At 39.8% G+C, this 20857-nt stretch overlaps 1 protein-coding gene across 7 annotated transcripts in view; it reads right to left on the bottom strand.

Annotated features, from left to right (window-relative positions):
• The window catches only part of Ptk2 (protein tyrosine kinase 2), a 177820-nt gene that overhangs the window by 65807 nt on the left and 91156 nt on the right, over nucleotides 1-20857 (bottom strand). For all 7 annotated transcript variants that reach the window (XM_028773232.1, XM_028773233.1, XM_028773234.1 and 4 more), the window contains 3 exons: nucleotides 7744-7800; nucleotides 5807-5904; nucleotides 553-637 (listed from right to left, as the gene is read on the bottom strand). In XM_028773232.1, coding sequence (XP_028629065.1) covers nucleotides 553-637; nucleotides 5807-5904; nucleotides 7744-7800 — 240 coding nt within the window. The remainder of the gene's footprint in view (nucleotides 1-552; nucleotides 638-5806; nucleotides 5905-7743; nucleotides 7801-20857) is intronic.

Raw genomic sequence — 20857 nt, 5'->3', positions numbered from 1 at the left:
ACAAGATCCTATTCTTTATCACTAACCTTTGAGGAGAGAAGGCTCATAATGCACAGCTCATCAGAGATAGCCTCACCACCGGATGGACACACCTAGGCCAGAAGGCTGTGAGTGGGGTAGTGGAAATCACTTCAAGCTAAAGTCACCCAGGAAGCTGCCACAGGAAGCCTCTCCTGGGGTTTCTGTCTGATTATGTACGGCAGGAAGCTAGTCATGATCCTGACTCATCTGTAGCTTATGGGTTCCATTAGGCTGTAACTGTTGTCATAGTTACCTCTGTACTCATGGGACCTGCAGGATCTGGACTAGAGCCATTTATGTGAATGGGCCAACGTCAGCCAAAGATGCTGAATGCGATAGGAAGCAAATAACAAAGGGAATGTGCCATCTTCTTCTACATGTAAACATGTCTGCCTATGAAAATCTGTTAAATTTAGACATTAGCTTGTAAGATGAGTAATATTTATAAAAGTAAAAGCATCTTTCCTGCAAAGACAGCTAGATTTAGGTAAAAAGTCAAACTGAGTTCCACAAAAATTTCAACAAACTTACAGGCTTCTTGAAGGAACTTCTCTCTCACGCTGTCCGAAGTACAGTTTTTACATGTTTTGATGGCAACAGCCAAAGCTGGATTCTCCTGTGTTAGAGAAATTACAGAATCATTACAGAATCACTCATACATGCAAAGAGGTTCTCCAGATTAGTCCTCTCTCTCTCTCTCTCTCTCTCTCTCTCTCGCTCTCGCTCTCGCTCTCGCTCTCGCTCTCGCTCTCTCTCTCTGACACACACACACACGGCTTCAGAACTATAAATTCAGAGAGTTAAGAATATTCTGTATGAAATCCCAGGATAAAATAGACACACATGTGAAATGCCATAGGCAAGTCACTTATGCACGTACCAGATGCTGAGTATGTGCAATATGGTAGGGTGCTGTTCTAGGTTCATGAGACACACCAGTGAACAACCTGCTTTTAAAGGTTGGCTGGCATTCCAGTGCAAAACACCAATGAAAAAGTCAGTTATTTCACAATATATTAGAACAGTATTTTAGAAGACAGGAGTAGATCAGGCAGGATATAGGAGACAAAGGGGTGTCAGCTGCATGGAGAACACTTCACTGAACAGATGAGAGGAAGATAAAGCTCCCAAGAAGAGGGAATCAGTCAGTGAAGTGTGGAAGTTACATGCTGTTGAAGAAATGGTGAATATGGCAGCTCAAAGGATTTGGGGACGGAGTGATGTAGCAAGACTGTAACAGCAGAGTGCGTAAAGGTATAAACACTGAGACAGGAGAACCTAGGAGCCAGAAAAGGGAGGGGGTGCATTTCTAGGCTAATATAAAAACTTGGTTTTCATTTCAGGAGGATGAGAGCTTGGGTGTGGTCAGGGCAATTGAGCCCACTGTCCAGGATAGTCTCAAATTAACAGCAATCCTCCTGCAACAGCTGTTCCAATACTGAGATTGTAAGCATGAGCCACCATGCCTAACTGAACCTGCAGCTCTGACCATCTGGGTTGGGAAGGGGTACTCTAGCTCCATCTGCTGCTAAGAGATGGTGTAGAAAGTAAAGTCAAGCATGGAGAGTAATATAGGTGGCTACTGCTGGAACCTGGACAACAAGCTATGGTTGCCTAGGCAGTGAGCAGCAGTGGAGGTATGGAGATGTGGATTTTTTTTCCTCAAGGTTCAGCAAAGGTGTCTCTTGGTGTGCTAGGAGAAAGTGAACTCAGGATTTGACCAGAGGGACTAATAATGTGGAAGGAAAAATGAGAAGTTGAAGGTCTCTAAATATGAGAAGCAAGGATACTCTTGAGATAGCTAGGGCACCAGAGGCATTAGGACAGTCTGATTCTTGGGACAGTGCATCACCAGAACAGACAGTAGGTTCGGGACTATGCTTTGCACAGCAATGGAAAGTCAGAGAAAGAAGGGAAAATGGTAAAGGACACTAGGAAGGTATAAGCCACAAAACAGGAGAAAGTCCAAGAAAATGTGTAGTTCTAAAAGCCAGAGTTTATCTTCAACAAGCTCAAAGTGTGAAGCTTAAAAGATAAAAGGAACATAAAAGAAGAAATGGTCTGTGGCTTTGAGTGAATCAAGGGCACAGTATGGGTAAACATGGGCAGACATTATATTTGTCAAAACTATTATTTACCTTACTTATGCCTCACATTCAGTCACTAAGCAAAGAAGAAAAGAGGAGGACAGCAAAATGGAGCAGTCAGAGCTTTACAAGGGCTTGGCAAATGTCAAGTCACCCCATTCCCACTGTCTCTACTGTCTAACTCCTGTCTTTATGCTAGGAAGTATGGATTAATAACCTGGGCAGAGGCACATCTAAGGACAAAGACCACAGTTATGACCACACTATGTTGTGAATCCCTCTCTGACTTCTTCTATAACCCCTTTCTTCCTAAAAACAGCTAGGTGTGAAGAGAACTGTGCTATCTGGTCTCCTATGGGGCTGTGTGATCTGTGTTTGGTTTTCTCTGCCAGTTCTGAGCATTTCTGTGTTCTCTGTAGGTTTCCCATTGGATTATGCTATCTTCCTCTTGAGAATGTACTATTGGGACCTAGGTCCTGCATACTGAGTATGAGTCAAAAGAAGGAACAGTAGATGTTAGAAGGCATAGTAAGTGACACACCATGCTGGTCAAGAAGCAGTTGTTTAAAACGTGAATCATGGCAATTCACAGTAACCATAAGCACCAGTCACAAGCTGCAAGGACTAGACTTAAAAACAGCTGAGGAAAGATCGCTTCAAGACTTCTAGGTGTTGGAATCTCAGGATTGAGCCCCAGGTTCATTACTCTCAATCACTTGGCTAATTTACCTTGTGCCTTAGGACTTTATGTTATCAACATGCTGAACTGGCACCTCTTGTCCTTACTTTCCCTGCGAGACCATATTCACAGAGCGGAGCTACTCCAATTGCAGGTACAAAGTTATTTTTAAGGTAGCATGATCCAAACAGAACTTTAGACAACACACTAAAAAGTGATTTTATGTGCAATTTCATGAGGCAATGAGATATGTGAAACAATATTTTTCTGGATGTTTTTGTGAGGTTGTTTTTGAAGGACAAGGTTTCACTTTGCTATGTGACTAGGCTGCCTTGATCTCATAATCCCCCTGCCCAGCTTCCTAAGTCCTGGGATGACAGCTGTGTGCCTCCACGTCTGGTTCACCAATGAGTTAACATTAAGATTGTGAGTTGTCCTTTCCAATATGTAGGCCTCACCCAGAAGACTCTCACAAAAAGGTGAGAACTGAGATACTATCTTCTGGTCTTAACTGACTACTTTTTACTTTGCTTTTGGACTCTGGACAACATCATCAGTTCTTCTGAGTTTGCTAACCTGGGGTCCTGGAACTTGCTGGCTTCCATCACCACAGAAGCCAATTTCTTAACTCGTATCTACACAGGCCTTATTCTGTGCCTCTAGAAGACTGTCAAAGCTGTGTGTTCCATAGTCTTCTCTATCTCTGAAATGAAACCATAGTCACAGCTGTTTAAAGAAGATATCTTGATGAAGCTTTAAACTTCTGTTTCCCTTACCCTTATATCCAACAGTTTAGGAGCAGGTCCTGCTGTTCTTACACACAACACACATCCCACTGAAGTTGTTTTCTAGAGGACCCCAGGTAGGGTAGCCATTGCTGCCTTGCTACATACAACAACCTCTGCCACAACTCTGAACAAATCGGGAAGACAAAATGGATCTCCTCACAATGTTCAATATATATTCTTCCCTTCCCCCCACCACCACTCTCCCCCCTCCCCTTTCCCTCTCCCTCTTTTTCTTTCTCTCTCTCCCTCCCCCCTTCCCTTCTCCCTCTCTCTTTCCTTCTGCAGGCTATAGGCCCAGCCTTCCACCTGGGTCTGGCGCCCAGCTCCATCTGCTACACTCAAATTTGTTTCCTGTTACAACAGACATCAGAAAGGGATCCCAAAGAAGGTGGTTCCTGCTATTGTTTGGAGGATGGCAATTCATTTTGGAACTACAGTAAATACCAGACTGAGGATCTGGGATTGTTATATCTAAGATAGATTCATTTTTTAAAGGGGGAAGGGGGCTCATGGAGGGAGTTTACCAATGCTGCTGTATGAGCCAGTTGAGTGAGTAACAAGTCTGGGAACTTACTTATCAGGAGTTGTTTAAAAAAAAAAAAAACGCAGACCACCTGATTTAGTAACAGAAACCCATGAGCCCCACTTCCTGTCATCACAGTCAAGCAGAGCTATGTCTAGGATTAGATCTTCCACCAATTAAGACCCAGGTGTCCTTCTGCTGTATTTTGGCCTCAAAAGGCAGAGTTAAGACAATGAAAACAAATATATAGTTTTCTTGAAACTGAGATAAGAAAATAGGGAAAATATATAATGTACTATCCAATTAGAGTTGTGTGAGAATTCTGAGTGCTTATGAGAAAACTACAAGAAAACAAGTCTTGTGACCTTGGTTTCTTGAAGACAGGTATAACAGACAGAAGTGAATTGACTCCGGCTATTGTTATTTATATGCCTCCATGGAAACACGTGGTTTTGCATGTGTGGCTTGTTCTTGTGACTCAACACCTTACTCATGTGATTCTTAACTCTTGAGAGTTAAGAATCATTGTTTGATGCTCTGAATAACGTTGGCTACTGCATGAGACTTTAGTCTACCTCATTTTTAGGCCCAGTTCTCCCACTGCCACCAACTAGAGTGGTAAACAATATATTACGTAATTCCATTTAAAAACAGAAGAAAGGCATCAGAATTGGAACTTCCACCCCCAACTACACGGTAGGACAAGCAGGAAGCTCTTCCTTACGTCTAGGTAAAATGTATGAAAAAGGGCAGCTATGGAAGCTCAGCAGAAAAGCATTTTCTCAAGTGTTCACAGCAAGGATGTCACAAGAGCCATTTTCTGTGCTGTTATATTATCACAACCATCTCTGTGTATCTGTCAACATTTTGTTTTCAAAAGTTTCTTCAATAAATATATACTGTAATTCTAAAACACAAATTTAAGTATCATCACTCTTAAAAAGAAAAGAGACAAAACAAAGGGCACTAGTGAAGATACAGAAATCTTGGCTAGGAGGCATGTAACATGAAGAGTGCTTTGAAAACTAATAGTCAAAAGTTAAGCATAGCTACTCTATGAGGAAGCCTCACCTATCAATGTTCACAACAGCACTTAATAATCAAGAAGTAGAAACATCCTACATATTGAATACATGGAGAATAGACAAACAGGGTCTGGAGTGATGGCTCACTGGTTAATAAGACCTGCGGCTTTTTGAGAGGACTCAACTTTTATTCCCAGCATCCACATGTCAGCTCACAACTTTGTCTGTAATTCTAGTTCTAGGGGATTCAATCAATATCCTCTTCTGACATCCTTAGACATCAGTAAAGTACATGGCAGACAAATGTACACGCAGGCAAAACATTCATACACATAAAATAAATTATTTTTAAAAAGGATGCATAAAAGATGGTACATGTATGTATGCAAATGCTATTATAAGGCAATGAAGGGGAAGAAGATTGCATACTATATAATCCCATTCATATGAACTATTCTCAGCAGGGACACTGAGAGGCAGAAAGGAGATAAGTGGCTGCCAGAAGCTTGGAAGGGAGGTGTAGCATGAACTCTATCTGTTGATGAGTATCATCAGGTTTTTTAGATGAAGAAGGAGTTCTAAAATTGACTGTGGTAAATTGCTGAACAATTCTGTAAACATTACCTTTATATACTTAAACAGTCAAAAATCAGTCTTTATTTCTGGTAGTGGTAAGGACTTACTGGGCTCAGGTACACGCCTTGATGTACGTCTCCAAACTGACCTTCTCCAATACAACGTCCAAGTTCTATTCTTTCTCTCTGAATCTCATAATCCCTGGCTGCAAAACATGGCCCACACATAAATAAACTGGCACAGAATTCTAAATGTGGGTATAGCACAATAGATACATTTATCTAATTATGATTCATGAACACATTTTAATTTGCAGCATATCAACATAAAAAATGTTTGAACAGAGTGGAAACCCTCTTAAACATTATTTTAAAGACTACTAGTAATCAGGTATGGTACTCACAGAACTACCAAACAGTGAGTTTGACTGATGGTAGATTTTTTTAAAGCCCATTTTGTGCTTAGAAATCTCCGACTTATTTGGTTATCTGATCATTTTCTAAATAATTGCTCTAAATACTGTATTATATGCATAATTAATAATCACTACTGGTTTAAGTATTAATATATGAAGACTCTAAAATTATTTAAAGCAATTATTTTTTAAATAACTGTAATTTCTAAGTACAGAAGCAACATTAAACTTTTTGAGTAAACTAGGTTTTGAAAGTTTAAGAGTTTTCCATTTCGTTATAATCCTATCTCTAGATTACTTATGGAGCTAAAAGAGTTTAAAGAGGTAGTTTCTAGAAGTGAATTTCAAAATTAGATGACTTTGAACTGAATATACCGGCACAAGCATCTGAGAGTATGTGCTTCAATTAAGACATTAAATCACGAGTTATACCAAGTTATTTATCAGGCTGCTGAGGCACATGGAAATAAAGTACTAGGAAAGCAGAAAAAACAAACTCTAGCTGGATTGGGCTACTTTAAGCATGAGAATCATCCCATGCCTACCCTGCATATGTTCCATCTCTGGTGTGACCAACATAACAGCAAGAGTTAACAGATTCCTGGGTCAGAAAACTAAACCAGACAGATCACCCCCAAGTTTTAGACAGCTGTTTTCCTTCCTCTTTAAAATCGATTTAGCCAGTAATTCCACTGATTTAACAGTATGAGTAAACCAATGACAACGAGTTTGAAAACATATTAACTGAAACTGAAACACCCCCATCACTCCATTGTGGCAATTGCAAGCAAATGCAGTTACATCAAAGGATCCTGTTACCTTCATCTATTCCATAGCTTTCTGTATTGCAATTAAGAGAGAGAAAAAAAGTGGAAGACCTTGCTTAGAAATTGCTAATAGCGATTAGATTAACAACAACAACAAACGTGGAGAGTACAATTCAATAATATTTACTTAATTACTTTAAGCACAAATGAATAAAAGAGAAACTAAACACATATAACAACCAACCATCTTTGAGTTAACTCAAAGACATTTAAATATGTATTCCATAAATTCTGGATAAAAGATATTTGTATTTCCTGGTCAATTATAAGTAACAAAGACAGACGTGGGTTCTCTGAAGAAATGGAGAAATCACTAAAGGCTAGTCAAAACGGTAAATTCAAGTTCAATTCATTGTCTTAAGTTTGCTGTTGGCAGCCCAAACCTACATACTACATCTCAGTTCCTGCATCCTGCTGTTAACTTAAAGGACTCTTAAAAGGTAGGTGGACATGAGCAGAGAACTATAGGCTTCAGAGGCCTGCCTGTTTTCTCAGAAAATCCAAGTAAGGATACTTTTAAAATGTTCCACAAGAATGCATGTACATTTAAACTTGACACTCATTTTCTATCAAGGCAAAATAATCAATGAAGATTAATTATCATAGAGCCAGAAAATGATATGACAAAAATTTTATTCTAAATAAATAAACTTATTTCTGGTATCTGCATTTCAAGCTTCTGACTATAGGGTAGGCACAAAGAATTCTACCTAAAAGTTGAAAGAACATTTCTGTTAGGTGCTCAATGACAGATAAGCTCTAAAGCTTCTTTCTCATTGTGAGAAGCAAGCATCATACTTACTTGAGGGCATGGTATATGTGTCTTCCTCATCAATGATTTCAGCATAGTCATCTGTTTCTGGAAGGAAACAAGACAGGTTGGGTGAATTAAAATGCTTGACTGATTGACCTTCAACATAATTTCAAATAACAGGATTCTGTGCCCCCAAACCCATAATGTGCAAATCTTCACAAGAATACTAGGATTCAGATCTGGCTCACATGTAATTATAAAAAGAAAAGTGCCATTGTGGCCCAACATGTCATCACACACACTTATTTATCAGAAGGCAAATAGGCTAATAATCCTTATGGAAACCAGAAGGATGTTAATTAAGCACTACAAAATTCAAAGGAGATGCCTGCTTAATCCAATGCTCTCCTTCAACTACAGCAAATGCACATCTGAACCACACTCAGGCCTGGTGGGAGTTCCCAAGTGACACAGATATCTTCAAATGAAGTCCAATTCACTCCATTTATCCTGCCAGGACAATTCTGAGCTTCTACTTGAGAATACATAATGACCCAATTTCTGAGGGCACTATACTGGGGTGATTTATTGCATTTATTGTAGGTTTGAAAAAGAAAACCCACACAATCCAAGAATTTATCTTGTGGTGCCTTTTTACCCAGGTAAAAGATCTAGTAAAAAGAATAAGAACAAACAAACTGCATATCAAACTGAGCTACTTTTGAGATAAGGTGGATACATTCAAGCTTTCACTAATCCCTTTTGGTAAATGCAGCAACTTAACCCCCATGGTAGTACTGGGAAAATTAAAAAAAAAAAAAAAAACACTCGTGGAGAAAACAGCCACTACTGAGTGCTGGAAACACAGTTAGGTGGATTCTGATTGATTCCCTCTGGAGAAAACTTTTACCTCCTAAGCCTCTCTGAAAGCTGGAGAGGACCTGCCAAGCTGCTGACAAAGCTCTCAGAGAGCTAGCTTAACACCTACACTGAGTCCCTGGGGCTGCAAGTGCTTTCTCCTGTCCACCACTGAGATCAAAAGCACACAAGTCAAGGATACTCCAGAAAGCACTCTTTCCAGTGGTAAGGAAATTGACACTGCATGTGCTGCAGCAGGATAACCACTGCCACCAAACCTCTAAAGCATTGGGTCTCAACCTGTTGGCCATGGTACCCACAGGTGTCAAGTGTCAGATATCCTGTATATCAGATATTCACATTATGTTTCATAACAGTAGCAAATTTATAATTACTACGTAGCAATGAAATAATCTTATGACTGGGGTCACCACAACATAAAGAACTATATTAAAAGGTTGCACCATTAGGAAGGTTGAGAACCATTGCTCTACAGGGAAGAATGCAGTTCTGAATATGTAGTCAGCACTAAAAGGGATTAAAAATTAAAAAAAAAAAAATCTGGCTGGGGAAAAACACCACCACCAAATCAACTCTCCTAAATCCTCATGTGTTTATAAGCATTGTATATATAGAATTAAAGCAAAGCATTTTTAAATTTAGTTATTGTTTCATTTTTCAAGACAGGCTTTCTCTGTCTTGGCTGTCCTGGCCTTGCTTTGCTGGCCTTGAACTCACAGAGTGTCTCTGCCTCCTGAGTGCTGGAATTAAAGGAATGTGCCACCACACTAGGCTTAATTTAGTTTCATACTTATGTTTGGTGCCCATGGTGTGAGCTATCATGTAGGTGCTGAAAATCAGAACTGTCCTCTACAGGAGCAGTCAGCATTAACCTCTGAGCCACTTCTCCAAGCCCCTAAAGCAAAATTTTAATGAATCTGAAATGCAACCTTCTCCTCTTGTCTCCCTTACTGGGTTCTCAGATATTTGATACCCTGTAGGCCTGCTACTTTGCTTTTAGTGTACCACAGCCAATAAAAGAAAAGCTGGAGGCTAGAGGGAGTTGCTCTTTAAAAACATGACCAGGTGAGAAGGAGTCTACTCCAATAGCTGAGCCATGGAAGCACCATAGTACTCAGATTAGTCTCTGCCAATTGCTTTCTGTACATTATTTAATGTAGTGGACTTAATCATCACACTGTCCTATAAACTAAATGCCCTAAAGCCACTGCAGCACAAATTCCTGGTTAACAGAAGACCACAGCAAGCTCATCCCAAAGTGAATCCTTTTAGGTAACTGGAGTCTTCTGTCTGAATGAAGGGTGTGAAACAGAAGATGACACCAATAGCAGTGACCTCAACTGAGTCTTACTACGTCCTAAAAATAGCTCACGTGGGCTCACAGCTAGTTTTGGTTTTTGCTACCATAGCCTGCTTCAAAGTTTTCCTCAAACTATCCCCATTCCTTATTCTGAATTCTCTAATCATATATTAGATCATGCTATACTAGTATCATATATTAGTTTGCTATTTTGACACCTATATGCCACCTCTCCAGAGCAGAGTCTACTGGAGGAATGTCCCCATGTGTCCTTTTTCTCCTTAGTGTCCTCAGCATCAAGCATAGTATCTGACACAAAGCACATGCTCGGAAGCTATGTGCTAAGCCAACGAGGATGAATGCACCGTGGTAACACAGTTAGTACAGTGTATTCCCAGGACTTGAGAAACTTATGCAGGGTCACACAGAAAACAAACAGCAGGGCATGCTGTACCTGTCTGTTTACCTGCCTATGCCACAGTCATGCCTTCATGTGTATAAGAGAGGAGTATACACCTGTGGGGTTACGATGATAGAAAATGATGTTAACAGGGACTGAGAAGTGGCAGGTACTCCTAATGCTACTGTTCATGAGGACTATCTTAGGTAAGTAGTTCCTGTCTTAAGACCTTTTCAGTCAGTACCTTTAACTCAAGTACCTCCAAAACAAGTTCACCTCTCGCCCCAGGACATAGCAATCTTGAATCAATTCAGAAGGCAAAATATGGAAATGACTTAAATACAGCAGGCTAGCATCAATATGGACTTGGGAAAATAATACTGTCTACATTTCAGTTAGTTCACAAAATTATAAGAACCTATACATGCCAGGCATAGTGGCTCACTCCTGAAATCTCAGCACTTGGGAGGTTAAGGGAATAGGATCATTCACAAGTTTGAGGCTAGCCTAGGCTATAGAGTGACACTTCACCTCAAAACAAAACCCCTAAAACAAAAACTAAAACAGAAAGGATTTGTATATTTTATTTTATTTTCTTTTTAAGATTTATTATGTATACAGCATTCTTCCTGCATGTACACCTGCAGGCCAGAAGAGGGCACCAGATCTCATTGGAGATGGTTATAAGCTACCATGTGGTTGCTGGGAATTGAACTCAGGAAGAGCAGACAGTTCTCTCAACCTCTGGGCCATCTCTCCAGCCCTGCATATTTTCTAAAAAGTTATTTGAGTTCAACATAAAATCTCTGATGTGCTTTATGGATTGATATACACAGAGCACACTATGGAAGGAGGAGAAACCAGGGAAAGTTGTTGTAGGACAGTGTGGAGACCAGTCAGAAAATGTCCCCTGAATAACGGCATCACAGGAGCAACACAGGAAGTCAAAAAGTAAAGGCTTGGAGATCTGGGCACCAAAATAAGAAAAAAATGGAAGGAGGACCTGGGCCCACAGTTTTCACTTGACGTGATTGGGAAAAAGGTCCCTAAGCTGATAAAGACTGGACAGTACTGTGACTAGTTACACAGCTCTCAGCAGATCCTTGTTCACATGCACAAAGTGAGAGAGCTAATGAGGCTCAACATAGCTCATAAATCCTTAGCTCTAAGATGTCATACATCAGCTTTTATTACCTTTCAAAGTATTACGAAGGTTTCAAAGTGTGGTGGCCCATGCCTTTGATTCCAGCACTAAAGAAGGTAGGAGGATGCTCTGTGAGTTCAAGGCCAGCTTGGTCTATATAGTGAGTTCCAGGACAGCCACAGCTACATTAAAAAAGAAAAACTATATACCTACCTACACACACACACACACACACACACACACACTCATTTGGAACTATACTTGTGAGACCAGATAACCTTCTTCTTTGAGGCTATTAAAATATGTATTTTTGGACTCAATTTTGCTCAAGATACACTGACAGAAAAGTTCAACAGACCTGTAAACTTGGCAGACAATTTTGGGATCATAGGCTCATAAGTTCAAGGCTCAAAAGTCAGCTATCTACGCTTGCCATCCCAGCTAGGCCTGAGCCTGAGGTGGGAGGATCATTTGGGGCCAACCTGGACAACACAAGCAATACTTTGCCTCAAAAAAATAGAATAAAATAAAAAAGGGGGCTGGGAATATAGTGCAGTTAGTATACCTAGCATACATAAGGCCCCAAGTTTAGTTCCCAGCACCTCATGAAACTAGGCACAGTGGCACTTATCATAACCTCAGCATTCAGAAAATGAAGACAGGAGGATTAGAAATTCAATGTTATCCTTGGTTAGATACCCAGTTGAACATCAGCATGGGCTGGACATTATCTCAAAAAGAGGATAAAATATAATAACTTGGAAAAATGCAAATAAGTATTATACAAACAAGAACTTCTAAATATTAGAATATTATAATTTGTATGTTTCAGTATTACAATATGAAAAGGAAGAAGGTCATAGCTCAGAAATGAGAGACAAGTTCTCATGTTAAAGCACAGTAAAAGGAAACAAAGCTACTATTGAAACAGTGGTATCACAGGGTCATACCCTGGCACATGTGTCTCTGATGCTGCATGATTAGGCTTGCCTGGAATTTGTGAGGGATGCCCTGCCTGGTGCAGCATGGATACTGTCCTTGGGTCTGTAGAAAAAAGCAACGTACAAAAGCCTGAGCTCAGAATTTCCCTCTGAAACTGAAACTGTTGTTTCCTGATGTGTTGGGTAGGACACAGCTCTGCATCCATGTCTTCCTAACCCTTAGGAAGCATGTCTGCTAGAGCAGGGAGGCACCCAAAACTCTGACAACTGTTCTCTTGACTGGCTTTCCTGCTGCTCCTGGGGCTTGGAAGGTGGCTCATGCATGTGCATGTACCTGTATGTGTCTGTGCTTTACCATCAAGGCCAAGCACTAATAATACCATCACAGGGGCTGGCTCATTTAGATAATTCAGGAGGACTAATCACCCTCAGGGTCTTATCCTGCCAGGGTTAACAAACATGTTATAAATTCTATAGAAACCATATGCATGTGTATGTGTATGTATATATGTATAATCACAAAGAGGGTTTTTTCTAGGAGCTACAAGGCCACTTTACTCAAAATCTTAACCAACTACATGATCTAGACCAGGAAGTGAAATACTTTTTCTATAAGAGGCCAAGCAAGAAGAAATATTTTACAACTGTACTCCTACGGCAAGGACTTGGCTTTGCTGTTCAAACTACAACCTTGGGTGGACAGGTACCAAGCTGACAAATATGTGAGGCTATGTTGTAACCAAACTGTTTACTTATGGACACTCTAGTTTGAGTTTCACATAATTCTGACATCCTACACACTAGTTTTCTTTTAAAATTTCCCCCATAACTTTTTTTTTTGTTTGTTTTTTTCGAGACAGGGTTTCTCTTATAGCCCGGGCTGTCCTGGAACTCACTCTGTAGACCAGGCTGGCCTCGAACTCAGAAATCGGCCTGCCTCTGCCTCCCAAGTGCTGGGATTAAAGGCGTGCACCACAACTGCCTGGCCCCCATAACTATTAAAAGCATAAAAACATTGTTATCTCAGGAGGCAGCAGAACAGATGAGCCTTATTTTCTTATGGACCCCAGCCAAGAACATATAACTCTGTTACTCCCTGTAAGATGGAACATAGCCTGGTTCTAGCTAAATCAGCACCAGAAACTTAAGTGTGAGGAAAGCACACATGAATGTTGCACTGCAACCATCTGTGGTAACCAATGCTTGTCTATAGTTGTCTGCATCTGTGCCTAGCAGTCATCCTCACAATGACTACTGGGGTCTTTTCTCATGGGAAGGCAGACTGCTAAGGTCACTTGCAAGTCAGATGGTGACAGAATGGGACAGTGGAGAAGGCAGAGCCTGGAGCCCCACCTCTAGTCTCTACTGGTTGATGTCTCCACCTGTGAACTATGCAGCCTGATGAGGTGAAGGAGGGTTGGCAGGTAGTCAGGAAGCACAGAAAACATTTCAGAGTAGCAGGTACTGACATCTGACTTTCGCAGAGCACCCCAGAAGTGAAGCTCCACACCAGCTTCCGATTCCACAAGGAACACGTTCTGTCATGGAGTTCTGTGGTCCTGTGTGCTCATCCTCGCCAGGTTTACATCTAGCAGTAAAAATCTCCACTCAAGGTGTTCTGTCACTCAACCACAATTCAAAATACTAATTTCCCTCTCTTCTAGTTTATAAAACTTAATCTTCTGGAATTAATACACCAAATTTTGTTCAAGAACAACACAAAGCAGACATAAAACCTAACACCAAAATTTTAAAATATACAAAATGCTGAGGGAAAAAGTAATCATCATAGTGCTAGTACTTCCTTGATTATCACAGTTGAACAACTGGTAAAGATCACTGTCTTTGCTTTTTAGTACCTCATTCATAAGTTAAGAGTTATTATACATGCACCACATGATTAACTCACAGCAGTAACACAAATGTGAAAATAAATATTACCGTCCCCACTAATTTCATCTGCAGATCCAGGTGGCATGCAAAGGAAGAAGTAGGGAACAAAGGGTAGGAGGGACAGGAAGGAAGGAGAAAAGAGAAGGAAACACACTATTAAAATGACAAGTAAATCAAAGCTTAAGAAAACAACAAAATCACCCCAAGGTTCATTCACAGGCTAAAAAAAAAAAAAAAAAAAAAAATGTACTAGTGTGCTTACTGGAGTTGAAAGCCATTAAGCAAAGTTTTAAGCTGCCAACAGATTATACAGTTACCAGGAGAACAGTGGAGCTTAATTACTTTCCACTGCAAAAGTAATTTCATTGTCTATCATTGTTAAATGTTAAAGGAGCTTCCACTTTCCTTAAGGAGCATTTGTATCATTTCAGATACAAGAAACTCTTCATTACCCTGTAAGCAAAAGGGTCACTACAAGATAAACAGTGAACTGAATGAGGCAGTGAACTGAAGTCCCCCATGACAGATGCAGGCCGTGCCCACACTACCATAAAGGGCAAGTGTAGTTCTCAAGGCTTGAATGACAATTCAAGTTCCCATTTGAATTCATACAAAACTAATTTTAAAGCATTTTTTTAAAAAAAATTGCTTTAATAATTACAACAACAAAAATCACTGCTTTACTAGAAAACCCTCCAAATGGCACAGCTGCCTCATCTCTCCTGAACATCTGCCTCTCAGAATGCAGAATGTGTACACCCAGGGCTCATATGGACCATGCCCCACATGCTGTATTAGGAAATTCACGAGACCACAAACAGGTCTTGACAACCCTTGTAGGAAAACAAGATAACAGAAATGGCACCAGGAAGCTACTTCTTGCCCTGTCATGCATTTAAAAGCAGCAAATGGGCAACAAAAGACTGTCTGGTTAAGACAATGGCACAAATTATGTCAATTACAAGACATAAAACCTGCCCTATCAGTTATCACATCTGGGCAGTGGACAGCACATACATTGATATTCAGTATGGCTATTGATTGCTTGGGACAATCTAGAAGCATCTAGCTATAGTTAGTTTTGTGAGGTGCCTGAGTTGACAGGAAAGCCTGTGTGAGTGCAGTGCAGTACCCGTTGGAGGAGGTTCAAGAGAACAGAAGACCAAAGGGAGAAAGCGCCTAGCTTTCTTAACTTTATGTTGGCAGTGATTGACTCCTTTACAAAGAGGCAAGAGAAGAAAAAGAAAAACAGAAACAAATTATTTCAATACAAAAAAACAACCAGTAAATTTTAAAATTATAGCTATAAAAACAAATACAAAATTGAAATGCTTTCATTACTATCATTGACTTGTAGCTTAAAAAAGAATTATTTGTTTTACTAAAGATTAACACTAAATACAAAACAAAACAAATAACTAACAGCTATGAGCTCTTCAGGCCAGTCAAGTAACAAATAACACAACTAAAAATAAAAAAGAGGGAGGGGAAACCAGTAAGCAAAAATACATGAATAAGTAAATAAATAAATATTAATGAATAACTTAAGGATCATGAACAGTGTATGCACTTTTCAACACTTAACATTTGTCCATAAAGAAAGAAATCTTAGAAAACTGTAAGAGCTTCATGAGCAGTTAAGATCTGGAATATCTTAGTATAAATTGATGATGAGGATGTCCAACTACAGAAGCTGCAAAGCTACCACCATCTATCCATTCATTCATCCATCCACGTGGTTGAGCTTATGAGGGATCCACTCTTTATGTGAAGCAGTGAGGACACAGAGTAGCTACACTACAGCAATGACAGTAGAGTAACACATCAGAATCAAGCAGACATAGTGTGACAGTACAACCACAGGGTCATCAGTAACAGTCCTGACTTGAATGTGGACCCATGAAGAATGAAGGTTAAAATAATTTGGCCACCAAGAAGATAATAATATCAGTATTAACACACTAGAAAGGGAAATGAGAAGAACTAAAATGTACAAAGTAGCAGTTACTGACTACATCATCTGAGTGCTTGTTCTGAAACCACTCTTAGTTTCTAGACTTCCTACATAATAGCTCTGGCCAGATAATAAAATGCTCCATTTGATGCTGGGTGGATTATGGACTAAGGTGGCAGGGGGAGGATGAGGATCAAACACCTATGGGGAATAATCCTGCAGTGAACTAGTATGGGCTATGAATGACAACATCTGTCAGTATTAACTTCCTGATATTGAGAATTATGCTCTGACAACATAGTAGGATGTGTGAAGCTGGAGATGGAGGTAAATGCTTATAATCTCACAGCTTTAGAGGTGGAGGCAGAAGGAACAGGAGCTGACAGTTTGTCTGGGCTATATAGGACCCCATGTCAAAAAACAAAAAGAAAAATAAAAAAAAATACAAAAATATAAACTAAGCCAATATGAATATGAAACAAATTAAAATTGAGAAAAAAAACACTCAAGTTTTTAACTCATGATTCTTAGAACCATTCTCTGAAAATGTATGGTAAAAAAATAAAAACAGAAGAAACCTGGCAGTCTGAATTCAGACAGCAGCTCTACTACTCACACTGACAGTTTTCACTTCTTGGAGAGGAACCACTGTCCATGTCCAGCTTATCTTAGTTCTTCACTATATAGTCTATTTCTAAACAGGTAAATATTCTTTATCTTGACTGAAAAAGAAGCAGTTTTAAAAATGTGTTTCTTGAGTAATACTGACTTTAACCTGCTTCATACAAAGGGTTATGAGGTTAACTTACAGAAGATAACTATTTTCGTTGCATGCATACATCTACCATGAGTTAGGCACACTGTGTAGGAAACAGTGTTAAGCAAAATAAAGCCATGGACTTAGGTCTCAGGTGTAGACAACCAGGGTCTGCAATGTAATGAACTGGAAGGAGACGCTGAAGATCAATGGAGAAAGAGCAAAGGCCTATGCATAGGCTCAGCAAAGCCACGCAGTCAGCTCCAATGCGCTAGGCATGAGGTGCTCAAAGAACTTCTAAGAGCAGGTGGTAAGCAGATAGGCCACAGACTAAATTAATCCATAAAGGAAGGAGCTCACACAAGGGAGATACAAAGGCTGACAACAGTGGCCTTCCATACACTCAGTATTGAGTCCTTGACATGAAGATTGGCCAGCAAGCGAGGCATCTAGTGGCCAAGATGCACTGAGTCCTCAAGAGGAAAATCCTGCTGGGGTTGAGGACAGGATTGTTGTGATAAATTATGTTGACAAAAGGCAATTTAGGGAGGAATGGTTTATTTAGGTAAACCTCCTAATTATTGAGTTATGTGAATTTCAGGTTATGGTCCATTCCTGTGGGAAGTCAAGGCAGCAATACTCATATACAGTCAAGAGCAGAGACACACGAATTTCTGCATGCTCATACTGATTAGCCCCCTTTCTCTATTTGTATACAATTCAAGACTCAGATCTAGGGAATGCTGCTGCCCACAATGGGCATGATCTCCCACTTCAATGAACATAATTTAGATAGTTTTCCACAAGAATGCCACAAGTCAACTTGAAATAAATAATCTTTCTTTGAAACTTTCTTTCCAGGTGATTCTACACTGTGTTAAATTGACAATTAAAACTAACCACCAAACCAGGGTATAGTGGTACATGCTTTTAACCACAGCACTCTGAAGACAGAGGCAGGAGAGAGGATATCTGTGAGTTCCAAGCCAGCCTGGTTTACAGAGTGAGACCCTGTCTGTAAAAACAAACAAACAAATCAAACTGGCATATGCATAAAAAGCTGTTTTCCTGTCTCTCAAATAGGAAAACTCCCTTTAGGGAGTGTCGATAAAGTATTCCAACCAAATAAAGAAGGGAGAGGCAATAAAATTTGCATACTGTCACTTTGTGGCAAAGGTATGCATATCAATAGCTTCCAACATTATGTGAGCCACTCACAGAGACCATAGCAGAGGTCAGGTTGGAGCTGAGCCCCAACACACTGAACAATTTTCATTTATATAGTGTCTCACTATATAGCACTGGCTGGTCTGGAACTTGTTATGAAGTAAGGTGAACACGAGCATGAGCAAGCCAGCAGGCAGCATCCCTACATGGTATCTGCTTGAGCTCCTAGCTTAACTTGCCTTGATGACTGTAACTTGGAAGTGTAAGTCAAATAAATAAACAAATACACAAATAAAAACCTAAACTGCTTTTAGTCAGCACGTTTTATTACAGTAACAAAATTAAGACTAGAACATTGGAAACAAACAGGAGGGCCTGGCTGACAGACAGAAGTGGCAGGGAGGAAACTGAACAAAGATGTCTTATCTCACTATTGTCTAGATAAAACTGAGCAGAATGATGGAAGACATGGGATTTAAACACACAAAATGCCTGATAACATTTTTATATTTAGACGGAAAGGAGCTTGAAAATCATTTGCTTTGGAATAATAACAGGATTGCAGGCATATGTAAGAGCAGGATGTAAAACTAACATGAAACCGGTAAGCTTTTGGCTGCAGATTCTAGGTGATGTGTATATAGAAAGTCAATGTACAATTCTGTCCGCTCTTTTGTATATACTTGAATCACTCACTGATAAAATATTTAAAGAAATTTCTCAAAGGCAGAACACACAGTAAGAATTTGATATTGTCTATTTACCTCTATGGCTTATCTTGCATCACAAAGTCTGAATTTAGCCCATAATTACTATGCAGTTACTATCAATTGTGAAGCTCTCAGGTGGGATTCATTTTTCCTATTCTTCCATGTTAATAGTACTTGTTTGATAATTAGTGAGACGGTGCATAGATTTCTTGCAATCTATATTGAATTTTATTTAATCATTGTTTTCATCAGTTTAGCCAGAAGATTAAGGTTTGTGAACCAAGAATACTTAAGCACTGCCTATTCTAAAACACACACTTTTGTAGAGTCAAAATGTATTTTTGTTTAAAATACTCTAGTATAGCATTTCATTTCCCTCCTGGTATGAAGGCTGTTAGGGAAGACAAGAATCAAACCCCATAGGGCTGAAGAGGCAGATCCACAAGGACTACTTGTAAAGACAGAAGTCCTCATTGCCTAACCTTTTTGAACCTTTTTGAGAAAGTGGCTCAGGTGATCTGATGTTAGGCAAGCCTACCAGTTCTGCACCACCTTCCGCATATGAAAACAGGTAGTTCAATGCCAGGGGAAGGAGAAGAAGTCACCATCTCTGGCCCTCTCATAGGACACTATTTGTCAACTTACAATGCTGGTATTTCCTAGTTTCTGTGACCTCTGAATGCTTGAGACCTCTCAGGAACCATACAGGAAAATGATGTGATTAAGCAGTACCCTCAAATCTCACTAGTTGCAAGCTGAATTCTAATGACATCAAGATGGGGGCATAAGCAAGAAGCAACACTGATGGACTGTTCCTATTACTCTTGTCCTTAGCTGTGTACACCATCACCAGCCAGAGTGGCTCTAGATACCAGAGACATGGAAGCTTCTTAATGCCTTAGAGTTCCTCCTAAACTGCCAGATCAGACATGTTTATTGTGACCACTAACCTATAATAATTCCTAGTTTTCCAAGTTCTCAGAGTATGTTTAAAATAGCTAATGCCTATCACTCTGCAAATATCACCAGTAATGCATCATAGAGACCATAATTTACGACAATGAACTTTTCTCAAGCAGTATTAGGGATTGAACATGAGGCTCGCACATGGCAAATAAGTGTTCTACCACTAAGGCTTCTTGCAGACTGGCTTCAAACTTGTAAGACTTCTGTTTCAACTTCCTGAAAAACCAGCCACCACATCTGGCTCTTTTGTTTTGCTTTTATTTGTTTGTTTTTATTTTGTTTGTTTGTTTTTTGAGACAAGGTTTTTCTGTGTATCCCTGGCTGTCCTGGAACTCATTCTATAAGACCAGAACTGGTCTTGAACTCAGAGATCCACCTGTCTCTAACTCCCAAGTGTTGGGATTAAAGTAGTGCACTATACCTGCTAGCTGCAAATGAACTTCTTTTGCACTAGTTAGCAATATTCTAAAGTTAAGGAAGGGGCTGCCCACTCTACATCTTTAAATTCTGAACAGTGTTTAAATCAAGCATCCAGAGCCATGGTAGCACATGCCTGTAATTCCAGTACTAGGGATGTTTATGAAGGAGGATCACAGTAAATTCTAAGCCAGGCCGGGCTGCATAGTTTGAGATAAGACTCCATATCGAATGAGGAGGACAACATTTTGGTAATAGAATAGACAATTTTGGAAGGCATGGCACTGTTACAATGGAAACTAGATGGTAAAATTAGGCATAAGTAGCTCTTTCAAACTGAACAAAGGGCAGACTTTTGAATTCAAAAAGAAAGGTCAGTACTGTATTATTCCTGCTGAATGGAGAAAACTGCTATAATGAAATCACATGCTAAAATATTACTCCCTGCACACATCAAGAATCTGAAATGATCAATGGCATCTAACAAAGAGAATGAGTTCCTGGAGTTCAAGGTCTAAGCTTACAGTGGGCTTTCTATTACTCGCTACTATATGAACCTGGCCAAGCCACTTAAGTGCTGAGAGGGGTGGTTTCCTCATCTCTAAAGCAGGGATATTAATAAACAAGGCAATAC

The sequence above is a fragment of the Grammomys surdaster genome, unplaced genomic scaffold (genome assembly GCF_004785775.1).
Source record: "Grammomys surdaster isolate TR1022 unplaced genomic scaffold, NIH_TR_1.0 224, whole genome shotgun sequence".
Lineage (NCBI taxonomy): Eukaryota > Metazoa > Chordata > Mammalia > Rodentia > Muridae > Grammomys > Grammomys surdaster.
This window is presented reverse-complemented; position numbering and strand designations above follow the sequence as displayed.